The following is a 26,354-nucleotide window of genomic DNA, read 5'->3' on the forward strand; positions in this document are numbered from 1 at the left end:
CCTCTAATCCCATGTCAGCTGTGTTGCTAGCATGTGCCTGGTCTTTTGTCTCTGCATCTGAACTTTGTCCTGCGTGTTGTGTTTGAACAGTGAAAGGCCTCCTGGACAGCTGTCAATATCCCGTACCTAACATCAACATCCTGTATCTAACGCTGGACTCCTTATCGTAACTAATGGTGTGGCCTTTATTTGCCCGTATGCAGTAACTTGCATATATGCAGGCAAAGAAAGGTGTACGAGCATGCTAGAATTCATGTGTCCCAGCTGCACTGCATACAGAAGCTTATTGAGGCAGATCTTGGTCAGACCTTACCCTCGTTTTGCTTGTTTGACACCAAAATTCAACCTGGCTGCTCTGTGCCAGGATCTACGTGAAGATACGACCACCTAATTAAAACAAAACCCTAAGAAGTTCTCCCATTAACTAATGGTATTGCTGGCAGCCTTGTCACGGTCTGTAAAAACAACATGGGCTTGCACATCTGGAAACACACTCTTCAGTGTCTTAGATGTAGCAGGCCAAGCTTGGAAAATTGCGAGCAGCAAATCACCAGTTTTAGGTAAATCCCTTTTCTAAGATCTCAGTCTGGCTTCCTTCATGAACATTAAGTTTGCAGAGAAAACAGTATTCAGACTTGATAGTATGATGACTAGTAATCAGAAATACCTAGGCTGAGCCACAGTCTAAGAACACCATAAAGCCGAGTTTAAACTCCAGTTCTCATTTTATTTAGTGGCTTGAAGTAGTTCAAAAGTAGATTTTTCAAGATGTATCAGTTAGAGACTGATGAATTGCTTGGCTGTATGAACTGGGGTTGGGGTGAGGAAGGCAGAAGGAAAGAAATTTGCGTTTCCCAAGACTTAGGATGTCTGAACCACATTTCATTTTGAAGTTAGGGTGTAGTATTTAAATATCACACATTTGCCCATATATTTTTGTTGTGTAATAAGAAGTGCCGTTTTCTTCTGATCTAAGACTTTGGCAGATGCTCAGATACCTCCAGAGCCATGCACATTATGGTTCTGTGGCCGCCATTGGTTACTGGTGAAGTGGATATGATTCTCCTGGCAAGTTACTGCCTCTGAAGCCAAGGGTGGTCAAAGCATTCTCTTTCCCAGTTAGGTGGTCACCACCACTGTTTCTACCTGGAAAACTTGCTTGATGTTAGTCACAGGTATATCTTGTATCCATGGAGGTTATAAAGTGTGGTAGAAAGAAGGAAGCTGGCTTTTCTGTGTTTTATAAAACTAGTAGTTAGCAAGATGTCTTGAAGGGAAGTTGCAACTGGATCTAAAAGCCAGCTTGTCCTGTTTTGAGGGTTTTAACGTCATCTGATTATGATATCCTGAATGAAATGCTAATAGCTTTGGACACAAATTTAAGTGACCTTCTGCTTTGCTTTGGGAGTGATAGCCATATAGGCAAATCCAGCAGTTTTCTGAAGCTATGTAATTACGCACTGATGAGTCTTCCACTCAAATCCATGTTTCATAGTTCCTTCATGTGCCCAGCCCTGTGGAGGTGTGCCTCAGAGGATTATTCATAACTGGTTCTACCACAACAGAATAAATAGTAAATCAATGTTTGCTATCTCCAATTTGCTGTTGAACGTAGAGGCTCTTAGGGGATTGGCTTCTTGTAGGTATTGCAACAATAGTGACCTTTGAGGAGATTTGAGGGAGGAAAAAATGGTATTAGCAGTAAATGCCTGAGGAATTTCTAGGCTGGTGGGGAAGGAAATAATGCCACAAAGAGAAGCAGCCAAACTCTCTTGTTCATTAACAGCTTAACCTTGAATTTGCCCAAGTGGTTTTTGAAGCAGTTTAGTTTTACTCTGTGACAAGTTAGTTGCCTGTGCCGTAAGATTTGACAAACTAGAATATATATCTTTATGAATATTTATATGAAGACTGACTTGAGTGAAGATACTGTGGCTGAGCCAGATTCCACCAGATTCTGCTGTCCTCTGGGACACAGTTGTGGGACAGAGAACTCTGAAGGTTATACAATAGGCTGATCATCCCACCAGTACACCTTTTCTTTCTTTAGGGGTTTCTTCTCCTCTAAATTGTTGAACTAATGCCTGTCGCTGCCTTGCGTGTGTACTTTGATACAAATACTGTGCCTCTGCAACGTCTTAGACCCTACTGTGAAAGCATGTTGCAGTTGAGCTTATTGGAAGAGCTTCTGTGTGGTAGTCTAAATTTCTCCTTGTAATTTTTCTTTCATGTCACAGTCTGAGCTGAACTGAACCAAAATGGCAATTCCTCTTTACTACCTCCCAGCATTACATCTTTGAATCCAGTCCTCGCAGCAGGCGTCCTTCTTTTCCAGCATAGGATTTTTGTGCAGGCCAGCCATATGGTGTGCGTAATTATTTTATAATGGTGTTATTGCTCTCTGGCTACCCAGTAAACCCAGTGCAGTTTCAGTAAACTGTATACATAAGCACAGGAACTTGAGACTTGAATGATTTTCTTCACTTTTATACAATAGTAGGTGCAAAGGAGAAAAAAAGATTCCATTTAATTTATAGAAACTGTATAAAGTTTATAGAGTCTCTACCATCGTCTCAAATGAAAGGTTGTGGAGAAGAGGGGTTGTGCTGAAACTGGGAGGTCCACAAAGCTGGAGAAGAATAACAGTTAAAGGCACACATCAGTAAATACCTCTGCTGAACTTTCCCCATTAACTCTGCCATCGAGCATATGGACTGCATTAGGGATTTGCCTGCCTTAGGGATTTCATGAACACATTTTCTCACTTTTCCTCTTCCCTGTCCAGTTACTATTTAGACTATTATAGAATCAAATAGTGTCCATTCTAGGTGATCGTTCTTACTGAAAAGAGGCTGTTTGCTGTAGAAACATTCACTGACTAGTGTCAGAACCCTGTGCGTGTGTATATATATGCAAGTGCTTCCCTGAATGTGCCCCCTTTTTTTTTTTTTTTTTGATGTGTGAGCTTCCTGAAGCAGTAATACCAGCTTGGCTCACCTGTCCTTTGAGGCATATGTGCAACTCTAATTTGCATTGATGGCAGAATTTCTGCAGCAAAATTAGAAGCCAATGCATGCTTAGTTGTATGGATATTCTGTAAATAAACACAGCTCTCTTTTGCATCATTATTTACCCTGAAAATGAAGGTTGCCAAAGTGACTGGTGAAAAATAGGACCCAAACCCAGGAAACAAGCCTCTGATGAAATCAGAAAACATTATTTTTGCTTCTCTGTACCCTTCTGTGTTTCTCTTTAATTCTGGTCGACACTGGAAGTCTGTCTGTCCAGCTTTGATAAGGTCTCCTGTCCTCCCCAAAACCTGGCACTGCCCTTCCAACCATTGCTGAGCATTTCAGATAAGTTTAAGAAAGAGGTAGCCCAGTTGTCTGCTGTTAGCTCCCGCACCCGTTTTGTCTCCCCTTTGCACCAGCACATGTATTTGAACAAAAAGAAGTGCATCTGGGCATAGATCTGGCTTAACATTAATCTCCACCCACCTTCAAAAGTTAATTTTAACAGATGGATTGTGGAAGTTACACACTAGGTGACACAGAGGACTTCCGCTGTGAGTGCGTGGAAAGCCGGTTCTGGGGTCAAGGTGCTGAAGGGAGGGAAGCCCAAGAAGGTGTAACATGTCTCTTAGTTTATTGTACTTTGAGATTTGTAGGTGGTAAATGTTGTGGGTTTTTTACAGATATTCTGGAACCCTAATATAAATTACGGTTTCATTTTATGGTAGAGAGGTTTCAAATCTGTGTGCATTCTTCTAAAATATCTTAAAAGAAAAGCCAACAACAATAATTAGTTTGGCATTTTCTAAAGCACTTCTGGGGTAATGACTTTTTTTAACCAATCTTACATAAAATCAGGTTTTACAGGAGTAAGAGGACTTAAAAGGCTTGAATGGCCTTCAGAGACAGATGTAATTCATGCTGAAAGCTCTATTGCAATGCATCAAAATAAGGAGAACAATTCTAAATATGATTACATGCTGCTGACCCTTCAATTAAAATGATCTAAAAGAACAATATTAAAATTTGATTTACGGAAGCTACTATTTAGCCTATAATTAGTCTGATCAATAAAAACAAACCAGACTTTTACAGAATGTGATTTCCCAGTAGAAAGGTTAGCTATTTTTATGGTTTTAAAATATATTTGATATGCTCTATGAGTATACTGAAATGAGCATATAACTAGTTTTAATGGGGTTTGTTGATAAATTGCCAGATTTCCTTTATTCAAGTGAAATTTGAGAACCACTTGAGAATAATTGTCTCTAAAATGAAATATTACTTTGTAAGTCTACTTGATTTTTATTAAATATATGGTTCGATTTTTTTATATTAGAAGGTAAATGAAAGTTGGTCAGTAATATGATTCCCCTTACACTTTTGCTGTAGTTCACTATGGAAATGGATTCAGGAAATGGCAGATGTGATTAAAAACTCTTCAGCTGGCCCGGGAGCTGTTTGTACAGCACACCTAGCATACAGCACTTCTGGCAAGGAACAGGCACTCCTCATCTCGTTGCAATATAAATAAATGATTCTTCAATGTAGGGACATGGAATTTTTATTTTAAATGCACTGATTATGAGATTAGGAAGATGGAATTTGATGAGGCTTTTCTATTCATAAGAATGAAGACAAAATTGTGTTAGCTTGTGCACGCACGTAAGTCCATTGGAATCCACGCCAGCCCAATTTGCATGAGGGCGTCCGAGCAATAATCCTATAAATTGACATGGAAAGGTCAAGCTGCCTTGACATTTCAGAGGCTAACATCACTGGAGAGCTCTGCCCAGCCCATAAATGTTCACCTCTCAAAAGCTACATTAGAGATTGCAGACCCGAGAGATTTCTCCCTACATCCTTTAGAATGCATCTACAAGTGTACAGCTCCAGTCTGGGCAAAGAAATGGAATAATACACCACATCTCAACTTCGTATCTCCAGATTTGGAATATATTTGTTTTAAACACAGGGTTCTCAGGAATTCTGACTTCGGTTTTTGGAATTTCCTACCAGCTTTCCGTCTTCTGGAAACTTAAGTACTGTTTTTTTGTTTCTGATATTTCTAGTGGAACGGGAAAATGTGCAGAAGAGGACCTTTACCAGATGGATAAACCTACATTTGGCAAAGGTAAGACTGGCAAACAGTCTCGGTATTGAAGTGCAAGGACACATAGATAGATTGCAGTTAATTCCTTTTAAAGTAAAGAAAATTTGGAAATTGAGTTGACTTCTGTGCATGTGGGGATGTTTGGAGGAGAATGAGGGGAAGCTGAAAGCATGTTTCTGGAGAAATGAAAAATCCTTTTCAGGTGCAATGAGTGCTTGGCTGGCTTTAGTTCATGTCAGGTTCATTTAAGTCTCTAATGCTACTGACTGTTATCATGAGGCTAGAATTTTCCCACAGAACGTACCCACATAAAATCACATTTGGTTGAGGCTGTTCTGAGGTGGTGATGACTGTGTTCTTCCCTGGACTGAAATTTCGAACATCTGAGGCATGATGGCCAAAGACAGATGTTCTTCAGAACCTGGCTTCATCCCAGATCTGCAGATGGGAAAAATTAATTCCTTGTCAGTCATGTTTTGAGGGGATCTTTACATATCCACTTACATTAGAGGACTAATTTTTGGACATCACTTCATATTTTTAAGATGGAATTGTTTGCTAATTACAATGTAATATGGCTATTAAACATAATTTACTGTTCTTATTGGTAGTAGATAAATACTAACTCTCCTGACTAGTCTGCCATCCAGAGAGCAGTTTTCTTGCTGTTGAGGATAAAAAGAGAAAAAAGTTCTTAATATTACTGAGACAGCAGCAATGCTTAGTGCAGCATCAAGGAATGAGACCACCTTCCTGATCTAGAAGATGTCCTAACTTGGACTGGAGTTTGAGCTTCACAGTGCTTTTAGTATCTGTGGCTAAATTTCATATATACATAAGTCTGTGCTACAAGCTGACTCTCAGTTTATCTCCTGTAGTTCTTGGGAAGTGATTGGCTTTCATACATAGTAAAGTAAAGAGGTTTTTGAAGAGGTCTGTCACATATGTATTGTTTTAAGTCCACTACTCTGCAGCAAGTGTTGCTGAAGGAATAAAGGGATCCTCTTAAATCTCACTGGAAAATCAGACTAAGGCTAACTGGAAATGTTTTGACTAGCAGCTGCTCCCAAAGGTTTCTCAAAAGGAAGACAGTGTTACATGGTGCCTTTGTGAATCAGGCTCTAGAGCTTTAAACTAACTGCAATTTTGAAAATTGTCAGAAAGGGTTGTCAAATATATGACTGTGGAGAAGGTCTTTGATTTACAGAAGGAACTGGATCATGAAAAAGGCTTCAGGGTGCTGTTAATTCTGCTGTGCCAGGCATATGAAGTCTTACAAACTTTGTGGGCAGGTGAACTGTTTTCTCTGGAGTATATACAAATTATTTTTCTCTCTGATTCAACAAAGAAAAGGTTTTTTTCTGAAAAAGAAAGGGCAAAAGCCTGCTGCTGTATTAAAGTTTTTCCTGGAAGTGACATAATAAACATACCAATGTAAATAACAAGAGTTTCGCTAGAGTGCTCTCTAATTACAGGTGATTCTGCAGGGACACCCTCTGAGGAAGGTAGCTTCTGCCTTTATCCTCAAAGAAGGACTTCTTGCCGAGAGGCTTCTTTGTTTTAAAGGCAGCAGTGAAGTTGTCTTCTTGTATTTCTTCAGGATATTTACGATGCGGTCTGTCCCGTTTTGGAGCAGACCATCCCATTTGCGTCACCATTTGAGAGGAACTGGCTCTCCTGGTCATGGGATAATTGGGAGTAGTCTGCTTCTTCCAAGTTCTGGTTGTTCTTAAGTACTTGAAGAATATAAGAGGTTTGGGTTTGGGGCTTTCAGATAGGTTATTTAATTTTGAAATGAAATCTTTTGCCTTCTTTCAGTATGGAGTATGGCTCTTGGCTAGATTAGAGACTCATGACAAAAATGCATGGACCCAGACTGCCAGAAGCAATGCTTAATCAAACAGTAGTGCATTGGCCAACTAAGGGTAAAAAGACTGGGCTCTTTAGGGACACGAGTGAGTGACACCTGAACAGAGAGTAATTGCTGCAGATGAGAGTATCCCTAAGGGCTGAGCTGACGTGTCTGTTGCCTCATAGCACACAGAGCAACACTGCCATGGTGAAGTGAGGAGCCGGTTCCCTTTGGAGGAGTTTGCTGAGAAGGAGCAGACACAATACAAGAAGCTGCTATTTAAAGTACTTAGAAAATACTGGGAAACAGAGTGGCACCACCAGAAATCTGGAAAAAGTCCTTGTCTGATCTCAATTACATGAGCTTTGTATCTCGGTTTTAGCTTTGACATTCCTGGGACGGAATTGCCACTGATGTGAAGAACAGTCAGCCCTTTTTTCCTGCAGGCTAAGATGTACTTTTAACGTCTCTTCTCTTGTAAAATTCTCCTTCTTACTCTCTTAAATCATGGTGACTTACTGAGCAGTACTGCTTTAAAAGCTACCTGGTTTATTTTCTTCACAGTGCAAGCCTCCTTTGAAAGTGAAAGACTTGTTTATTGATATACAAGATGGCAAAATCTTGATGGCGCTACTGGAAGTCCTGTCAGGACAAAAGTTGGTACGTATACAAGAGGGAGAAAACTCCATAGATATGGAACTCTGTATGTTATGCACAGCAGTGCATGGACATCCAAGGAATAAGGGTGAATTTGGTCCTGTATCTTGGGTATAGTGATAAGAATGTCAGCAACTTTGTTGTGATTTCCTTATGTTACAGGTTGGTGCTGTGAGTTGTAAGTTAGATTTCAAAGAAATGTATAACCATGAGGTGTAAATGGTGCGTGCTCAGTGTAAGTGTTCCTACCCCTCAGGTTTTTTAAGGCTTTAATACATTAATGCTCACATACTCCCTTTGGAGATCACCAAAGTCACCTTACCAAGAAAAGATATATTTGCCGAATTACTTTTTTAACCCATAAATTCTGTTTATACTTTGTCTAAGATCAGTTTGACACTTAATAATGCTGCTTGGTGTAGTTGTGAGTTTAGTCCTGGTGTCCTGGCTCGGGTTTCATTGGTCTTACTGATATGGTCTAAATCACAAGGGCAAAGCTTCACTTACCAGAATTGTATTCTGTGCCCCTTTCTGTGTAAGAGCTGTATAAAATTGACATACCAGAAATGGAGACACCCAGTGCAAATATTAGTGACCAATTACAGTTGTATTTAATGGTTTCTTTCTACATCAATCTTGGTAGCAAGCGCTCTCTTCTGTGTGGGTTGGATAAAAGAGGAGACCTGTTCTACAGCTGTTTCACCACGGCAAATGCTCTTGCAATCACCTGGTGATGCACTATAGTGGCTAAACCATCTGCATACTGCAGCATGAATGACCACTGTGGTCACACAGTCAGAACCACCTGTTCTTTACTATTCTTGCTCTTTGGGGGAGCTGTAGCAGAAGCAGCATTGTCTCCTTGCATTCACACAAATTACATTGACAGCCAGGCTGGAAAGGAATTGTAGGGGGAGACACATCATGGCAGACCCTAGACTGTGCCTTGGGAGGTCAGGGAGGAGGGCAAAGGGCAGAGGTCAGCTTGACTGGCCGAACTTGTTGCACTAGCCGTTAGGTGTTCCTGCACACATGTGGTGAAAATAGTGAGCCAAGGTGGAATTGCAGGGTGACAGACAGACGGTGAAATCCGTTTCATTTCTGCCAAAGCAAGAGTTTCTGCGTCCCACCTGCCCATGCGTGCTGCGGAAACTGCTCACACTTCCTAATTAATTCAATAAAAAAAAAAATCTATTGTGAATTTGATCCTGGGACTGAACATGGTTGAGGAGTGATTACATAAATAATCAACGTGGCAGGTCCAACAGAGTGATAACATCAGAGATTGCTAACCCTGTTTTGCTACAGCAAGGGCAGATTATGTAGTTGAAGCACTTTATTAATCAGAAAAGATGGCAATAATTTTACACAGGCAGATTTCCTTAGCTTTATTTTGCCTCTGTGTTTGTAGCTTTTTAAGCTCCATATGACGTGGTGAGTAATTCCACCATTTTTAAAACCAGCATGGCTCTTATTATTTCCAGATGCACGAATACAAATCTTCAACCCATCGCATTTTTCGTTTGAACAACATAGCCAAAGCACTTAAGTTCTTGGAGGACAGTAATGTGAGTATTTTCAAAGGCTGGAATTAACATCTTCTCTTGATATATGTTGCAAATTGTGATTGTTGTAATTGTAACTAGTCCGATGTACTGCTTGGACCTAAGGGGAACGTACTGCTTAAAGGCACTGTGACTTACCTTAGCAGCACGGCTGAAAAGCCACATAAAAATGCACAATGAGAACACCTACGGAGTCTAAACCAAAGATTATTTGTTCCTTTTGTAATGTAAAAGTTCAACAGGATTAAAGGATCAGGAAACCATTATTGAAAGAAAATAAAAAGAAAGGCAAATAATTTTTATGAACTGGGTCTTAGCAGCTTTACTTTGGTTACTCTGAAGGAAGATGACTTCCTTTCATCAGAAATGCTTTCAGTATTACAAATCATGTATTTATCTGTTAAACCGCTGCAGCAGCTGATCATGAGTCAAAGGCAAGAGAAAATTAAATCTGGGAACATGAAATAAATGCATAATTCCAGGAATCAAAACCTTATAAGGATATAAGATTTTATATGTTAACGCTCCTCATAGTCAGTGCAGCACTACTTCAACATCACTTCCTAAAGTTCTAAAAGTGCCCAAGCAAGATCAGACACTGTAGCCTGAAATGATCGGTTCACTTTTTTATTTCTCCCATTAGGGCTTTATTCCGAAGCCCTACAGAATCACAGAATCATTTTGGTTGGAAGAGACCTTTCAGATCATCAAGTTCAACTGTTAACCCAGCACTGCCAGGTCGTCACTAATCCATGTCCCTAAGCACCACATCTATGTGTTTTTTAAATACCTCCAGGAATGGTGACTCCACCACCTCCCTGGGGAGCCTGTTCCAATGATTTACAACCTTTTTGGTGAAGAAATTTTTCCTAATATCTGGGTTGAACCTCCCCTGGTGCAGCTTGAGGCCATTTCCTCTTGTCCTATCGCTTGTTACTTGGGAGAACAGATTGACCCCCACCTCGCTACAATCTCCTTTCAGCTAGGGGAGTGATAAGGTCTCCCCTGAGCCTCCTTTGCTCCAGGCTAAACAACCCCAGTTCCCTCAGCTGCTCCCCATAGGACTGTGCTCTAGGCCCTTCATCATCTTCGTTCCCCTTCTTTGGACATCCTCCAGCACCTTGATGCCCTTCTGGAAGTGATGAGCCCAAAACTGGGCACAGTATTCGAGGTGTGTCCTCACCAGTGTTGAGTACAGGGGGACAATCACTTCCCTAGTCCTGCTGGCCACACTATTGTTGATAAGACCAGGATGCTGTTAGCCTTGGCCACCTGAGCACACTGCTGGCTCATCTTCAGATGGCTGTCAGCCAGCACCCCCAGGGTGCCCAGCTTCCGCTGGGCATTTTTACAGCCACTCTTCTCCAAGCCTGTAGTGCTGTAGGGGATTGTTATGACCCAAGTGCAGGTCCCAGCCCTTGGCCTTGTTGAACCTCATACAATTGGCCTTGGCTGATCGATCCAGCCAGTCCAGGTCCCTCTGCAGAGCCTCCCTACCCTCATGCAGATCAACACTCCTGCCTAACTTGGTGTCATCTGCAACGGTGACTGAGGGCGCACTCGATCCCCTCATCCAGATCATTGTTAAAGATGCTAAAGAGAACAGACCCCAATACTGAGCCCTGGGGGAACACCACCTGTGACTGGCTGCCAGCTGGACTGAGCTCCATTCACCAGCATTGTTAGGGCCTGGCCATCCAGCCAGATTTTTATCCAGTGGAGAGTACACTCATCCAAGCCATGAGCAGCCAGTTTCTCCAGGAGAATGTGGTGGGAAACAGTGCCAAAGGCTTTACTAAAATCTAGGTAGACAATGTCCACAGCCTTTCCTTCATCCAGTAAGTGGGTCACCTTGTCATAGAAGTTTATCAGGTTATCATCAGGTTAGTCAAGCAGGACCAGCCTTTCACAAACCCATGCTGACTGGGCCTGATGACCTGGTTGTCGTGTGCATGCTGCGTGATGGCACTCAACAATGGATGCAGCCTGCGTTTTTAAATCTCTCTGCTCTTGAAAAATGTGGAGAAGTAATGGCATCAAGAGAAGTCCCAGCCATGTAACACTCATATACGTGGTATACCGACACGTTTCAGAGAGAGAAAAGAAATATTGGACTACGCCCTATACAGGACTGTAGTAGGGTTTAAACTTTATGGGTGAGGAGGGCTCTGGTGTGTGTACAGGGGCAAAACCCTCCCATGCATGGAATGCCACAACAGCAACTGATGTTACTTTGCTGCTTCCCTGCACTGAGCTTAGCTCTTGCTCCAGAGATCCTGCAGCAGTGCTGGTCATGCAGGAGAGTCACTGCATAGCCCAGCGCAGGAATGAGCATGATGCGAGGTCTTAATGGATCTCTAATGTGAGATGTGGGAAGTTTTTCCCCAGGAGGGGATGTGAAAGGTCAAGAAATTGTCCAGTAGCTTCCAGGTGTTCCAGTCTCCTTTTGGAAACTCCACCAGTGGGGGCCGATCTGGCTCTAAATGTGAATGGTTACATGTCCTGCTATAGAACTGCTAAGAAATATTTTACAAGTTCACGGATTTCTTAGCAGTTTTCCAGGCAATGCTTTCTACCCAAATCCAGCTAAGACACACTGGCAGATGAATTTTTTTCTTTCTGATGATATCAACACATGGCCGAGGTGAAGCTGAAGCACATCTGGTTGCCAGGACCTTGCTAGGGGACAACCTAGAACATCCATGAGCAAGGCCGGGCAGCAGAAGCCTTGGACACAGGTTGCCTTTTACTTAGCAGTGCTAAAACACCTACTTTTCTGTAGATCTCTTGTTTCCTTAGGAGTAAGCAGCTGGTGTCTTCTAGCTGGATATCTCTACTGTGCCAGGTGACAAACAGCAGTAACGGGACAGAGCTGACACTGGGAGCAGTCTAATGATAAATGCCACTTGCTCCCCATTTTGGAGAAACTGCTATTCAAATGTACTGGATCTGCAAGGTTTTCCCATGCCAAATACCTTGGAGCTAGCAAGAAATCTGACCCTTGAAATATGACAGCTAGAGGTGTTTTCTTGCTAAGATTGAAAACTGTTGTGCGAGCCACTAGATAAAAAGTTATTTTAACTTCCTTTTTTCAGTTTAACCAAACCGGTTGGGGAAGGGTGGTGATGAAAGTGTTGGAAAAGTGCCTCAGCTGCCAAGAGCTCCAGGGTTAGATATTAAACCACAGTGGGTGGAACCCATCAGCGTACGCTTCTGTGGAACTGGGGTAGCAGGGTAAAGCACTGTTAAGTGATTCATCATGTACAGGGCTTCTAAGCGATAAACGGGCTGTGTGCTGGGCTTTAACAATGCTGGGTGTCATGTGAAGTACTGACAGCTTCCTTGCTTCCTCCCTCCCCCATGACTTTTGCCAAAACCACGTCTGTGTTGTCTTAAGAGAATAACATCCTGGTGTTATCAGGTGGGAAAAAAACTCAGCGTGGGAAGTCTGGAGTTTTTTGCTTGGTTTGGGCAACCCTATCCTTGGCGAACTGATTTAATCAGAACTCTGGCAAGCTGCGTAAGGTGAGATAAGCAAGGAGAAGGGAGATGCATAGCAAAAAAGAAGTAAGTAGATCTTCTTAGGATTTTAATTCTTGTATGAGAAGTGACTCTCTACTTTTTAGGAATAGGATCGACTGGAGAGGGCACCGTCTTTTTCGATTTTTGTGTGGAGGAAATGCGCTTGTGGTCCTGAGGATGCAGAACTGGCCTCACTTCTGTTCTGCTGGGGCTTGAGATAAGAGTTCCATGAGCAGGGTGGTTTTGATCAGGGCAAATTATCATTAACTTGAGATTCCAGTGTTGCTTTTTGTTTGGCCAGTCAGTGGCAGAAGTGTTCTGGACTTACCTAGTAGTCTCAGAGCATTTTTTTGCATTATCTTGCTTCTTTGAATTTGGCCCTGAGTTTATGATCTCTTCTACAGGTAAAGCTCGTTAGCATTGATGCAGCAGAAATAGCAGATGGAAATTCCTCTCTGGTACTTGGACTTATATGGAATATCATCTTGTTTTTTCAGGTAATGAAACTGGAATACTTCAATTATAAGTGAACAGCCCTCATGGTATCAATCTATTCCAGCTGAATACTGATTTTTAAATTGATTTTTAATCCTAAAGAACATAATTAAGCACATTAACCCTGAGCTTTTCCCTCATAATATACGTTAATTTTATACCTGCAGCTGCTTTCATTTTACTTCATGGGACCTATTTTGATGTAAATAGGAGACAATTTAAGTCCTCGTTTAACTTGGACCAGAATGAGAGCTTCAAATTACTGCTTTTCCTTCTCTCCTGTGCCTTCTCAGGGTTCTGTTCCAGATTGCCTGGATCTGAACCAATGTCTCAGGTTTGGATCCAGGTCACAGTTTATTTTCAATAACCTTTTCTGGATTTGGTCCAGTGTGGTGGGAAATTCCATGTAGAATCACTGATCTCCAGAGACTTACTTAACATGGCAAAAATTTGTAACTGATGTAGATGGCCAAATGGAAGATCTTGAAGGGCCTGGAACTGATAAAACTGATTTAAGCCTAAAAATTGATTTAGCCCCAGGCTTAGTTTAAAACTGCTGCTTAATCTACAGATATTTTGAAAGTCACCTTCTAGACAATACCAAATTCTAATGAAAAGAGATGGAAAGAAAGTTCTGCAACTCTCCTAAGACTGTAAGGCTCTTTCATTTTCTTGGCCTCATTTAAGAAATGGCTATAGGTTTAAAAAATAATCTCGAAGTTGCACTGATGTTTCTGTCCCTAGCTGAGCTCCTCAAGCTGAACAGTGGTGCACAGCCCCCATTTGGCCAGATGGACCAGTGGTGCAACCAGAATCTGTCACCCTGGCAGCAGAGGGCATGGGGGGCCTAAGAGAGCAGAGTGAATAATCAATGCTGACCAAGGGCAGGAGTGCTGCTGCAGGTCACCTTTTCTTAACTAAAAATATTTCTACTCAAGCAAGTCTTGTGAAGGGAACAATTTCGGTTAGACTAACTTTTCTTTCAAGGACAGGTTTCTTCGCTTTTTGTTTAATATGAATTTGCTGCACTCAGCTTGAACTGATACCTTGCCCTTTCTGTCTCCTGGGGTTGCCAGCTGTGCTGCTGCTGGCTGTCTGTCACACCTGTGCGATACAAGTTGAGGGTTATAGTGGACAGGTCTATAATAACCTCTCAAAATTCAGTTATGGTGCTGTTATCTTTAAAGCTTGCATGAAAACAAGCTCTGAGTTCTCCATGTAGCTGGTGTTAAACCAGAGCACTGCATGTTTCACGTTTCATTACAGATTAAGGAGCTGACAGGCAACCTCAACAGGAACTCCTCCTCCTCCAGCCTGTCATCTGGGCCCAGTGGTCCAGAGTCAGATACATCCCACCCCAGCACTCCGAGCGTGGAAAGGAACATGTCCATCACAGTGAAGGATCAGCGGAAGGCCATCAGAGCCCTTTTAATCTGGGTTCAGAGGAAAACCAGAAAGTAAGCTAAGAAGCCCTTGTATAAAACCATGTTTTGTCACCTGCCCTTTTGAAGCTGAAGCGCTTTCCTCTCTCCTGCCCTGTGTGTGCATTACTGTGCATTGCGGCTCCTGCTTTGGAAGTTTGCAAGCACGCTTTCTCCGCAGGAGGTGTATCACTATGGCTGTGTGTCTACAGTGGCCACCTGACCTTGAAGCTATGTGCGCTGCTGGCTTCATGATCTGAGTGTTAAACGTTAACTTGCACTTATCTGCTTGAAGCTGCTTAAAACAGGACTGTTCCCTCCTCCCCCTTACCCCTGGCATTCATGCAGTCTGTTTGATATCTTTTGCTAATTAAAGGATAGGCATAAACAATGGGTGAACTGAAAAAATAAATGTACTGAAAGACTTTAGCAACAGCCTTTTAAATTAAGCAGCAGCCCTGAGGGAGCTTCTTCATGTGCTGCAGGGTGCCTTGAAGGAAAGAGCCCCTGTTAGAATACCTCTTTCCTCAGAATTAAAGAGGAGAAGGGGGCGAATCTTAAGCTGCTTCTCACGAACATGTATTTTACATATATTATTATCTGAAGTTATGACTGCCAGAGAGTTTGAAAGAGGGCAGGGGTCAAACTTACTTACACAAGTTGGGTAGATGAGTATTTGGCATTTTTGTCTGTTGATGGATTCATATATCCAAATCTGCCTATGAACACAAAAGTTCAGTATTTAGTGTCGAAGGTTCAAATTTACATGTTAAATACTTGGTCCTGTGGGCCACATCATCCCTTGGTTATCTCCAGTGAAGCTAAGGGTGCTGTTGTGCAGATGAGCTTGTCCTGCTGAGATCCGCAGTTCCCTGCTGCCAGTGCAGACTGTAGAGAAAGCACAGTTTTAGTCCCTGAGTAATGCTGATAATGTCATTAACAGGGAGGTGGTACAAGGAAAGTGAGGAGCAGAGAAGCAAAGGCCACAGACTTTGCAGTCCAATCAAAGAGCTCAAATTGAAAATATCTAATAAGAGAAAAATTTTCTTGCAACTGCAGTATTTAAAAAATAATAGTGTCACTATAATCCTGTTATCCAGTGACTTGTGCAGAATTTTCTGCTCTGGGGCTGTATCTCACTGCAAGTTTGATGCTTGTTTTTTTCTCCAAAACTTTGGCCAACTAACACGCATGTGGTTTATACATATGCTGACATCATTTGCATTTGGCAAAGCACAGTTTTCTGCTGTAGAAGGCCAAGTATTCAGGAATGTGAGTCATTTATGCTTATGTTTTTAAATACTTAAGTGTTGGCAGTCTTCCCAAGCTATGGCATTAAAATGCTGGAGAGCAGCAGAAAAGGAATCACAGAGACATTTGGTTTTGTGAATGTTAAATGTGGTTGCTGAGTTCTTGAGGGCTTTGTTTTTACTAACTACTTCCTACATGCAGGTTGATGTCAGCTGTTAGCCATACCAATCCAGTTTGTGAATCCTTGTGTTTTATGGCCGTATTTTGTGTATTTCAAAATCCCAGAAGATCACCCAAAAGTGACTGGTGCATCTCAGCAACCTTAGTTTTAACTTTTCAGGAGTCTTTGAAAATGATGATGCCTTTACTTTGGATTTTGTAACACCACCACCTATGTAAACTGTACATAATTCTGTTCAGGTATGGTGTTGCAGTTCAGGACTTTGCCAGCAGTTGGAGGAGTGGCCTCGCTTTCTTAGCTATCATAAAAGCAATAGACTGTACTTTGGTAGACATGAAGCAAGCACTGGAGAAATCGGCTCGAGAAAACCTGGAGGATGCTTTCAACATAGCACAAAACAAGCTGGGTGTTCCTCGGCTCCTAGAACCAGAAGGTAAACCGCCTACATCAACTTCTGTTGGGTAACATTCAAACTGTAATGAATTAACAAATACTGCATTGTGATACCTACCGAAGACCTCCCAGGGATTAGGCTCTAATTCTGACAAGTCTGTTGGTATGACTGATAAGAAAAAGAGAAGTGAATTGGTCACTGGCTTGTAGTCATACACTTCTTATTGTGCTTGTAAGCTCCTTGGGGGCAGAGGTCTTACCACAGTTTTAGCTATGTACAGTGGTCCTGGTTAACATTTAGATGTTCTGAGACACCTGCCTCACTAGAGGGCATTAATCACCAGCCTGTTCGGCTGAGAGGTGTCTCAGTGCGTTAGCGCCATTTCATAAGGCCTGCAGTCTGCAAAGACCGCGTCTCTCCAGGATGCAGAGTCTGCCAGACCAGGAAAATGGGTAGATACCTATTCAAATGTATTTGCATCTCCCTTTACAATGCATTATACACATTTATATATTTATGTATGTAAACATAATCATAAATGTGTGTATATATGGATATAAATGGAGCTGCTTCTTGCAGTACTTTTTACTGAACTTTACTAGGCAGGCATTAGGCCTTGATTTTATGATTGAAAGAACAGGTTATTTGTGCTTTCTTGGGTCATCTGTTAGAAGACTGGACCATCCTGCTAAAAATAAACCTCTCTGCTGTCACTCAGCAAGACCACTGTCTAGTGAAAACATAAATGACATTATGAAGGTGGATGAAAAAGGACCCTGATCAGGGTTTGGCATTTGTTTGAAAATGGGTGAACAATAATGTGCACAAGATGTTGAAAACCCTTTTGAGTACTGTCAACAGTGAAAAGTATTTCTTTTATCTGTCAGAAAAAGAAAAGCATTTGTAGCTGTTGTTTCTCTCATCATAAAGGCAGGATAAATGTCTGTTCCTCTGCAAGAGCGTTTTAAAGCCATGTGTGCTCAAGGCCCTTGCGTCTCTCTCTGTAGATATCATGGTGGAATCACCTGATGAACAGTCAATTGTGACGTACGTGGCACAATTTCTGGAACACTTCCCGGAGCTGGAAGGGGTATGTTTTTACTCCTACATCATGTGATTTTTTTAATTTGCTTTGGTATACTTAATAAAGTCAGATAATGTTGTATTTATCTTCCAGGTTTCTTTCTAAGCTATTTAAAATAAACCACAAACTCAGATTTAACTTTTCACATTTTTGTTAAATCCAGGCAAAGGGGCTTTCATTGGCAATTGCTAAAGTGCTTTAGGTAGAGTTGTGCTTTTTAAACATTTACATCCAATTGTAACTTTTAGAGGTTAGAACTGGTTACATCGGGCTCTACTGCTTTGCTATATTAGTCTTGAATAAGGCTGAAATTTATCTATTTATGACGGGTCATTGGATTTTGAATTTCATCTTGACTTCTGTCTTCTCAAGTTTGAGGGCCACAACCAGTCTGAATTTAGCAGGTACCAGACACAAGATACCAGAGGCTGAATCTTGTCAATGCAACAGTCAAAAGCACTCACTGGAAGCATGAAACAAACTGTAACTTAAAGCACCAGGACTTTAATATAGACTTTATCAAAAGTAAAGAACTGAGGAGCAAGCAGGGAGTGACAATGTCAGGGATTGACAAAGGTCTTTTGGACAAACAGAGGATAAACTTATAGCAGAATTAAGGGATAGGAGGCAGAAAACTCGAGGGAAAAGGGGCAGCTGCAGGAACTGGAGAAGAGATCTACATAGTTGAAAAACTGTTCTGGAGGCTGCTTGTACTTCCAGACAACCCAGTCCAACAAGGTCTTTTTGGATCAAAAGGGTCCCCAAGGGACTCAGTGTTCCTCAAGATATGGTTTTGTGCTAGAGTACTTGCACATGGTTCTACACCTCTCATTTCTTGACTGAAGGTTCCACTTAGCATGTATTTTGTAGCTTATAAATTTGGTAGGCATGACTAAAGCCACTGGAATTAAAATTATTATAATTATCTATTATTATTAGATTAGATAAGCAGTAAGATTTGTTGACATTAAAACTTGCAGGCATTTAAATGGACAAAGAACAAGTCTACTTTTTAAAAATTTTAAATAGTCTGTTGGATGGAATAATTTAGTATATTAAAGCATTTCACAGTGGATTTAGTGGACTTGTTAGATTTATTTTATTCCCAGGGTTTGAGATCGTGTGAAAAAGCCAAGTTAGTTGTCTCCACAGGTGCAGCAGGGAGGGATGAATACATTAAAAACTGAAGAATAGGCTTGTCTCATTCTAATCTTCCTGTACAAGTGGCTTCTTGACATGGAACTTTGTTCAAATCAGTTGACTGCCAGATTGGTTTCCCTGCTTTCAAAATGAGTGAGTCATTAATTTGCCATTCACAGGGTAATGGGGTGACGGGCTAGGCAGCTACTCTTTCTGTAGTGTTGGGGAAAAGTAAAATGGTATCTGAGGTATGACTTGTCTTTTAATGGTGCATCATCACTTATAGGAGGACTTCACGGATCCTGAAAGGGAGCTTCCAATTGAGTCCACATATGTCCACATCAAAGACGCACCTTCTGAAAAGGAAGGCAGAATCTTGATTTTAAGTGAAAGCGAAGAAAACATGTATACTGTTAATCACGAAAGGAGCCATCCTGCTCCTCCAAAGGTTCATATTCATGACACCCCTGAGAGAATCCCATCAGAAACCGTTAGTGAAAAGTGTAATGGGAAATTGAGTCAAGTGTTAAGTGATTCACAGAAAACATCCGAGGAGGAGCCTCAGAGGCCTACCTCACTGAAAATAACCGGATCTGTCAGTTTTGAATCAAATTCCTCTTGGGAGGTTCTAAGTGATAAATTCATGCCAGGTGAAGGGAGCATATCTGATGATCTGCTGAAACAGAACAATGACCTTTCGCCGGCTGTTCTGACAGATCAGAAAAATTCTGTTGACTCTTTTGAAGACTACTCTGAAGAATTAACTAAAGAAACCTCTACTGAATATGACAATGAAACTAAGAGCCCTTCAGCCAATACTTCTTCCTTAAGTCCGTTATCCTGGACTTCAGGTATACTTACAGATGAATCTATAAGTAAAGCAGAAGAGAGCAAACCCCAGACTTCAATTCTTTTACCAGAAGATACCTCAAAACAAGAAGATACACATAAGTATGTTCTTCACCTTCTAAGTGAGGAAATACTGAAGAATCCACAAAATGAGTATACAAAGCAATCACCTGTCTTTGAGACAATAGAAACTAACCATTGTTCACTGAATGGTTCTCATCTCAAAAGCCAAGAACTGTCTATACAGCATGAAACATCCGATGACTCTCTCTCAGATGTACCTAAACATCCAGAGGACCTGGACATCTGTGATGAGGTTGAGTCTTCAGCTGAAGTGCTAGCCAGTTCTTCAAAAATATCTGTAATACCTCATGATCTCTTTTATTACCCACATTATAACGTTCCCATATCAGCAGTTTTGAACGCTTACCTTGAGCCTTGTATTGAAGGTTATGATCTTGGAAATGATAAAGCTTCTTCTGAAACTGTGATGGATGTTTTACATGAGGAGAGCTTACCAGAACAGAACTACAAGGAAGATGCTCCAGAGCCAGACTTAGGGAATGAGCTAGATGTCCCTCCATCAGAAATGGATACTCAGAATGATGAGGAGGGAACAACAGATATTAACAGTCATGTGAATGCTTCTGATGAAAAGGAAGTGCCATTACTAGTAGAAGAAGAGTTAGAAATTGTAAAAGATGACAAAAAGGCCACCAACCATCAAGATTCCGCTATTTCACAAAATCCTGAGGTATTTTATTCTTTTATTACCAGCATTTCTTTGTGTATATATGGGGGATTAGCATCTGACCTCAGTGGTTTTCACTTGCTTTCATTCTGAAATGCTTTGGAGAAATACAGAAAATGTACTTGGTTTCCTGACCGTTAACGCTGTTTGCCACAGCCCTCTGCTGGAATGAATGGAATTGCAGATCTCTAAGAAGATCTGACATTAAAAGAGAGAATAAGCCTTAATACTAATAGTGCTGCAAAATGTGAATTTTCATTATGTTTTAAAGTAGTTTGAGGCTCCTGTATAATCCCCAGGCAGATTATCACAGCCTGCGTTTGTAGTAATTTGTAACGAGATGAACGGACAGTAGCAGTGAAAGTACGGAAAGGATACGGGCAAAGGTAATTCTTCTTTGAATCCAAATAAGTTTGCCTACAAAAACTTACACCAATTAGAGTACAATAAGTTACGTGGGTAAAATGAAGGCTTGTCTACACTGGAGGAGGAGAAAGGGGATTTCTGGTAATTAATTATTCTGTGTATTGGATTTAGGCAACTTGCTACTTCATCTCTTCTTGAAGACACTGATTTTGAATTGTCTAACACACTCTCCAGTGCAGTAATTTTAGACAGTGTTTTTCAGGACCGAGTGTCCTTTTAATGTTACTCTACATGTTGCTTAGACAAGTCGCTTGGACAACAATGCTTTGGTCCTGATACCTACTGGAGTAATGAAGTCAATTTGCTGATAGCTTCAAACACTAATTGGAGGTAGATTAAAAAAAGTCTTAGTGGATTACATCGAAGAGCCATGTTGTGTCATAATTTCTTATATAAAAAGAACTGACAACTAATTGCATGTATGTGGAACTGTATGACAATACTTTATAGCTCAATGTATCCAAACTGATTTTCGTGAAATTGCTTTTTATTCTCTTTCATGAGATTTTCCATCTCACACTACTTGCAATTCAGCATGTGAGTTGATTGCATCTCTTAAGATATTTGGATGGGTGGGGAATCAGATTGTCGTCTTGTCTTGATGCAAAATGTTTCTTAATTTCAACAGGCCATAGTAGAACATGTAGAGGATTTATCAATAGCCATAAAGAGACCAGAAAAAAGTAGTAATAGGGAGGAAGAAGGGAAAAATATGATCAAAGCAGAAGATTTGCAGATCTCAGAATTTGCTGCTACTACTCTGTCACAAGATAAACTGGAAGAAATTGCTGATTGTCAGGAATTTACCAGGTATTTCCCATTAACTTTGTCTTAAATATGCCTAACCGGTATGAATGCTTGGTTTTCTGAAGCGTGTCCTGGATGTTTCTTGTAGACTTGTTTTGGGAGCAGTGTATTGGGACTCATTGGCTTCTTCCTTGATTCTCTTAAACTTGGGGAGTGAATCAGTGCCAACGGGACTTTGCTATACAAACTTTGCTCTGCAAAACGCAACTGGAACCCCAGTGCAGTTTAAACATAGCAGTGTTATAACTGTTTTTTCCAGCAGAACAGATGTTTTGTAACGTAGATTAAATAATCCATGTGCATCGTGACACTATGGAAGCATGACACTGCTTCCTTCCAGTAGACATTTGTTGGACTTTTTTTCTGCCTCCAAACAAGTGAATGAACCTGGGCCACCAGGTGCCCACCAAGCCACTCCCATCCTCAGCAGAATGGCGGGAGAAAATGAGATTAAAAACTCATGGGTCAAGGTAGAGGCAGTTCAATGAAAAGAGCAAAGGCCGTGTGCGGAAGCAAAGCAAAAGGAGACAAAAACCCAAAAGGATTTAATCTCTACTTGCCATCAGCAGGCAATGTCCAGCCTCTTCCGGGGAAGTAAACCTCAGGAGGTGTAGCGGTTGCTTCAGAAGACAAATGCCTTGATAATGAATACGAGTGTGTATAATGAGCGTGTGTGTGTGCATGTGTATGTCCCTCTGCCAGCTTCCTCCTTCCTCTTAGTTTTTATTGCTGAGCAAGACATCATGTGATATGGAATATCCCGTTGGTCAGCTGTCCCAGCTATGTTCCCTCCCAGACTCTTGCCCAGCCCCAGCCTAGTGGCCTTTGTGGGGCAGTTGGAGAGGCAGCCGCGGTGCTCTGCGAGCACTGCTCAGCAACAGCCCCACCGCTGGTGTGTTCGCAGCACCGGTTTAGCTATAAGTAAGGAGCACAGCACTACCGGGGCTGTTACAGGGAACGGGAACTGCACCCCAGCCAGACCCAGTACAGAGACACTCAGCTGGTTTTACTCCGTTCACTTCTGTTCCCTCTTACACTCTAACTGAGTTCTTAGTAATGTGTTTGAGTGGGACATGAGCTGTTATTTGTTGATGCTTATCTCTATAGCATTTTAATGAATTTGAAAGAGTTTCCTTAGGAAAACCCATTGTCTCCCTCAAGATTTCTGTTCCCCCCAAGATCTGTCAATTTTTTATTTATATAGACAGCCATAAAACCTGGGATATACTCTCACTTAAATGTCAGTGATGTCAAATGTGCAAAAAAACCTATCAGAGAACAGTCTTCTGAAAAGATTCCAATCTGAGCATATTGGATTTTTGATCATGGATCAAATTTTCCAGAAGTTATTTTTTATAACATTACTGATAAATTGAAGTCCATGTTCTAATACATGCAGCAATGAATATTTGTGGCTTTATGTGGTTTAGAACTAGCATGTGCAATGGCAGTGGCTCTCTTTGAGGTCAAAACAAAAAGCTTTATGAATTTAAAACCTTTGCTTTACATTTCAGAACCAGTGACAGTGATTCCAACATTTGTCTCCGAAAACGATCTCCTAATACTTCTGAGGAGGTAAGTATGTGGAAATTTACCTGTCACTGTTTCTCCATTTCTCTTAAAATCCAAAAGGTGACATACTGTAAAAGGGTCTACTGTCTATATAAAGATCTGTCATAACTGTGACTTCTAATAATTCTAGTGCCAAACCCAGGCACCAAAGCTGAAAAGCTTTACTTGATTCTCCTAAATACATGGAACTGAACCTTACTGAACTTGGAACAAATCCACAAAGCAGTACCTAAGACTATAATTCAATCTGTTGTAAGTTTGAGGCTTACTTTGTCATAACTATATAGAGCTGCAACACTTCACTCCTTTGAAGCTGCCTTTATTTGCTGCTCCAGTTCCTTTTAGTTTGTGCATTCTCTGTATGTATGTTGGTATCCCGGTCACAGCCCTGCAAAAATGCTGGGTGTCTCTTTTTATGGAAGATTTGGGTCTTTCCCTCTCCTTCATAGGAGCAGTGTATTATAGTATCTCAATAGCAGCAGCTAACCATAAAAGAATTTTAATTGTAATGGGAAACTACATCCTTAATGGCAGATGAATTCATACTGGTTTTTTGAGGACAAACTATACGACCAAGCTCTGTATTTTTGTTTTTTAAGTCAGAAGGAAGTGACAGCATCAGTAATCTGGGCACAGTGAGCCAGCACAGGAGTATGGCTCTTCAGCACAAAAAAACCCCCCAAACCTTGGAGTTTTAAAGAAATGCTGCCACCAGTGTTCAGTGAAATGGAGTTTTCACACAGATTCTTTAGTTTTGCAGTTCTGTCAGAGCTACTAGAAATATATATGAATGAGGGGTGTTTTATTCAGCTGAATGAAAGCAGTTGAAAGAAAAAAATCTTGTTTCATAACTTTTTTCATTTTCTGTGTGTGTACCAGACTGCAGTGGTGGATGTGCTGTCAGGGAATAAATTTATAAGCACACTTCCATTTCATTTGAGCAAACATGAGACATACGCTGCATAAAACACACACAATTACCATCTTTGAGAGACGCTGAATTTTATTTTCCTTATATAATCTATTCCTTGTGTTTTTAAGGAAACCTATGGTGTAAATGGGCAGAAGATGATAGATGTGGATGGAAATCCATTAATCATCGGGTGAGTCGTTCGAATTCAGACAAAGCCTTTTGCAAGAAATCCGTAACTCCTGGGTACTTCTAACAATGATATGGAGGGAAATGAAATTTAACTACAATGATAGAGACTGACTGGATGTCTTGTGTAATGGCTTGGAATCCGTATTTCCCATAAGTGTAACATACAAAACTTCTTTATTGCTAAAATTACTGCTTTTTCTTGACTTCTGAGATTCAGCTGTCTAAGGAAGATTGTGAGCACTTTCCCCACATGACTGACATTTCAGACCAATAAAAGAGTGCGAGAACTTCACATATGAGGCCCTCTGGCAGTGATGGCTCTTTCCAGGTTTGAAAGACTGTCAAAACAATTTTTTTAAAAAAAAGTGTGATCAGTGCTAAGGAAAGACAACACTTCAGTGGAGTTCTGGCCTCTCTTAGAGCACCCATGAGTTTTTATAATTTGTACGTGTGTTTAGTTTAGACTTAGGGTGATGGATCCTGAATGAAGAGTGTGCGTCATTTTGGTATTAGGGTCTGTCTATCTATAAGAAACAAGGATTGCTTTAGGTTTTCCTTCTCTGTTGGTACCAAATAGTGCCTTCCAGAACCTTTAGTTAAAATTATGGTTATATTTAAATGCAGAAAGCACACAAAATATTATTGGGATGCTGTGTCCTGGTCTCACTTACGCTCCTGTAAAAAAATGCATGAATAGCTGTGACAGTTAAGCCTGTTTGCAGACTGCTGATATTGAGCAAGTTTTGTATACTAGTACTCAGGTATATGTCCAATATAATATCTGAGCAAGTAGGATGCCCCAAGCCAGAAAAAGGAGTCATTAAAATAGGCCAAACTCCAGGTTTCCCCGAAAGTAGATTTAAAAACTCTAGCAGAAGGTGATTCATATAGTACTACAAAATTATAGAATGAGTGCACCATCTTGTCCCTTTTTAAGTAAGACCTTTCCTTGTCTTTGTTGGACCTCAGTGGTGCTGGCAGAGTCCATTGGGCTTTGCAGCTGGATATTTGGGAAGTTGGAAGTTTGGAGTTGTCCTACAGAACTCCAACTGCTAGTTGGTTTCTGGAAGTCTTGGGCTTTTTCTGTTTAATGTTCTGGTGTCTGACATGAGAATTTCTGAAAGTAGATGATTTGGGGCAAGTGTATTTGGGGCAAGTCAGATACAATGTATATATAACTGTGAAATCATGATATGTGCTGCCAGAGCTATGTTCACTGAATACAAAAGTGCATCTTTTTGCCTGATGGAAACCTCCTTACATCAAAGGACTGTACCGTAACAGCATGTATTTAAACTACCTCAGAATGTGTCGAGTTATCGGAGGATGAATTGCGAAGTACATTGGCTCCTAAGGGAACACATGGCTAAAGCCTATTATGCACCTTCTAGTCTAGCTTGGACTCCAGCTGACTAGATTGAAATGGTTCATTAAACTGCTGTGGTTTAGTCCACCCTGTGATCTTCACAGCAGATATTAACAGTGAGGGCTTTTTCTTCCTTTTCCTGCCTCTTATCAAACTCTCTCCTGTTTTCAGGAAGAAAAAGGACTTGGAAGCAAGTGAGACTTCAGCACCAACTCATGAGATTACCATTGTTGAGCAGCCAGAGCTTTTCTACTTCATCGTTTTCTTCTGGGTGCTGGTCTACTGCCTTTTACTCCTTCCACATCTTCTTAGCAACAAAATCTGATCTCTGTGAGGTGTGCAAGAACAAAGGACCGTGGCCGGATTGCTTTGTGTATCTGCATATGAATGTGTTCTTTCAGGTGAAGCACAAACAGAAATGTAGGACCTGATATTTGTGTTTATTATCAGATTGTCCTCAGTTCCTCTGCTGTTGTGCTATGACAGTGTCTAAGCACATTTTATATTATGATAATTGTGTAAATATATATAAAAATGACCTGATTTAGTAGACGCAGTTTTGTACATTTGTGCCTTGCTTTATAAGATGCTAAACAAAACCAGATAATTATCAGTAGAAATATGAACAATTCAGAGCTCTAGTCTTCAAAAATTATTCTTCTGGCTTCAGTTACTTACGTAGGGCCTGAAAGCTGTGGAAGAGGGGTCTTGTCGACTTGCCCATGAATCTGGCCCACCTGCAAAGGCAAGGCTAGGAACGCTTTCTCACATTTTCCATGGAATTCTTTGAGAGAG

General features: G+C 41.0%; 1 protein-coding gene across 1 annotated transcript; it reads left to right on the forward strand.

Moving 5' to 3' along the window:
• Positions 1-3,519: 3,519 nt before the first annotated feature.
• CLMN (calmin (calponin-like, transmembrane)) lies at positions 3,520-25,830 on the forward strand (the record flags this gene model as incomplete). Its single annotated transcript, XM_010141079.1, has 13 exons — positions 3,520-3,598; positions 5,084-5,145; positions 7,541-7,636; positions 9,118-9,201; positions 13,125-13,217; positions 14,482-14,672; positions 16,308-16,501; positions 17,470-17,552; positions 18,973-20,289; positions 21,341-21,522; positions 23,034-23,094; positions 24,133-24,194; positions 25,731-25,830. Coding segments are annotated over exons 1-13 (2,604 nt in total), but the record flags the coding sequence as incomplete, so codon positions are not given.
• Between the last annotated feature and the right edge of the window lie 524 nt (positions 25,831-26,354).

Source organism: Buceros rhinoceros, unplaced genomic scaffold (assembly GCF_000710305.1).
Source record: "Buceros rhinoceros silvestris isolate BGI_N320 unplaced genomic scaffold, ASM71030v1 scaffold16438, whole genome shotgun sequence".
In the NCBI taxonomy this organism is placed as follows: domain Eukaryota; kingdom Metazoa; phylum Chordata; class Aves; order Bucerotiformes; family Bucerotidae; genus Buceros; species Buceros rhinoceros.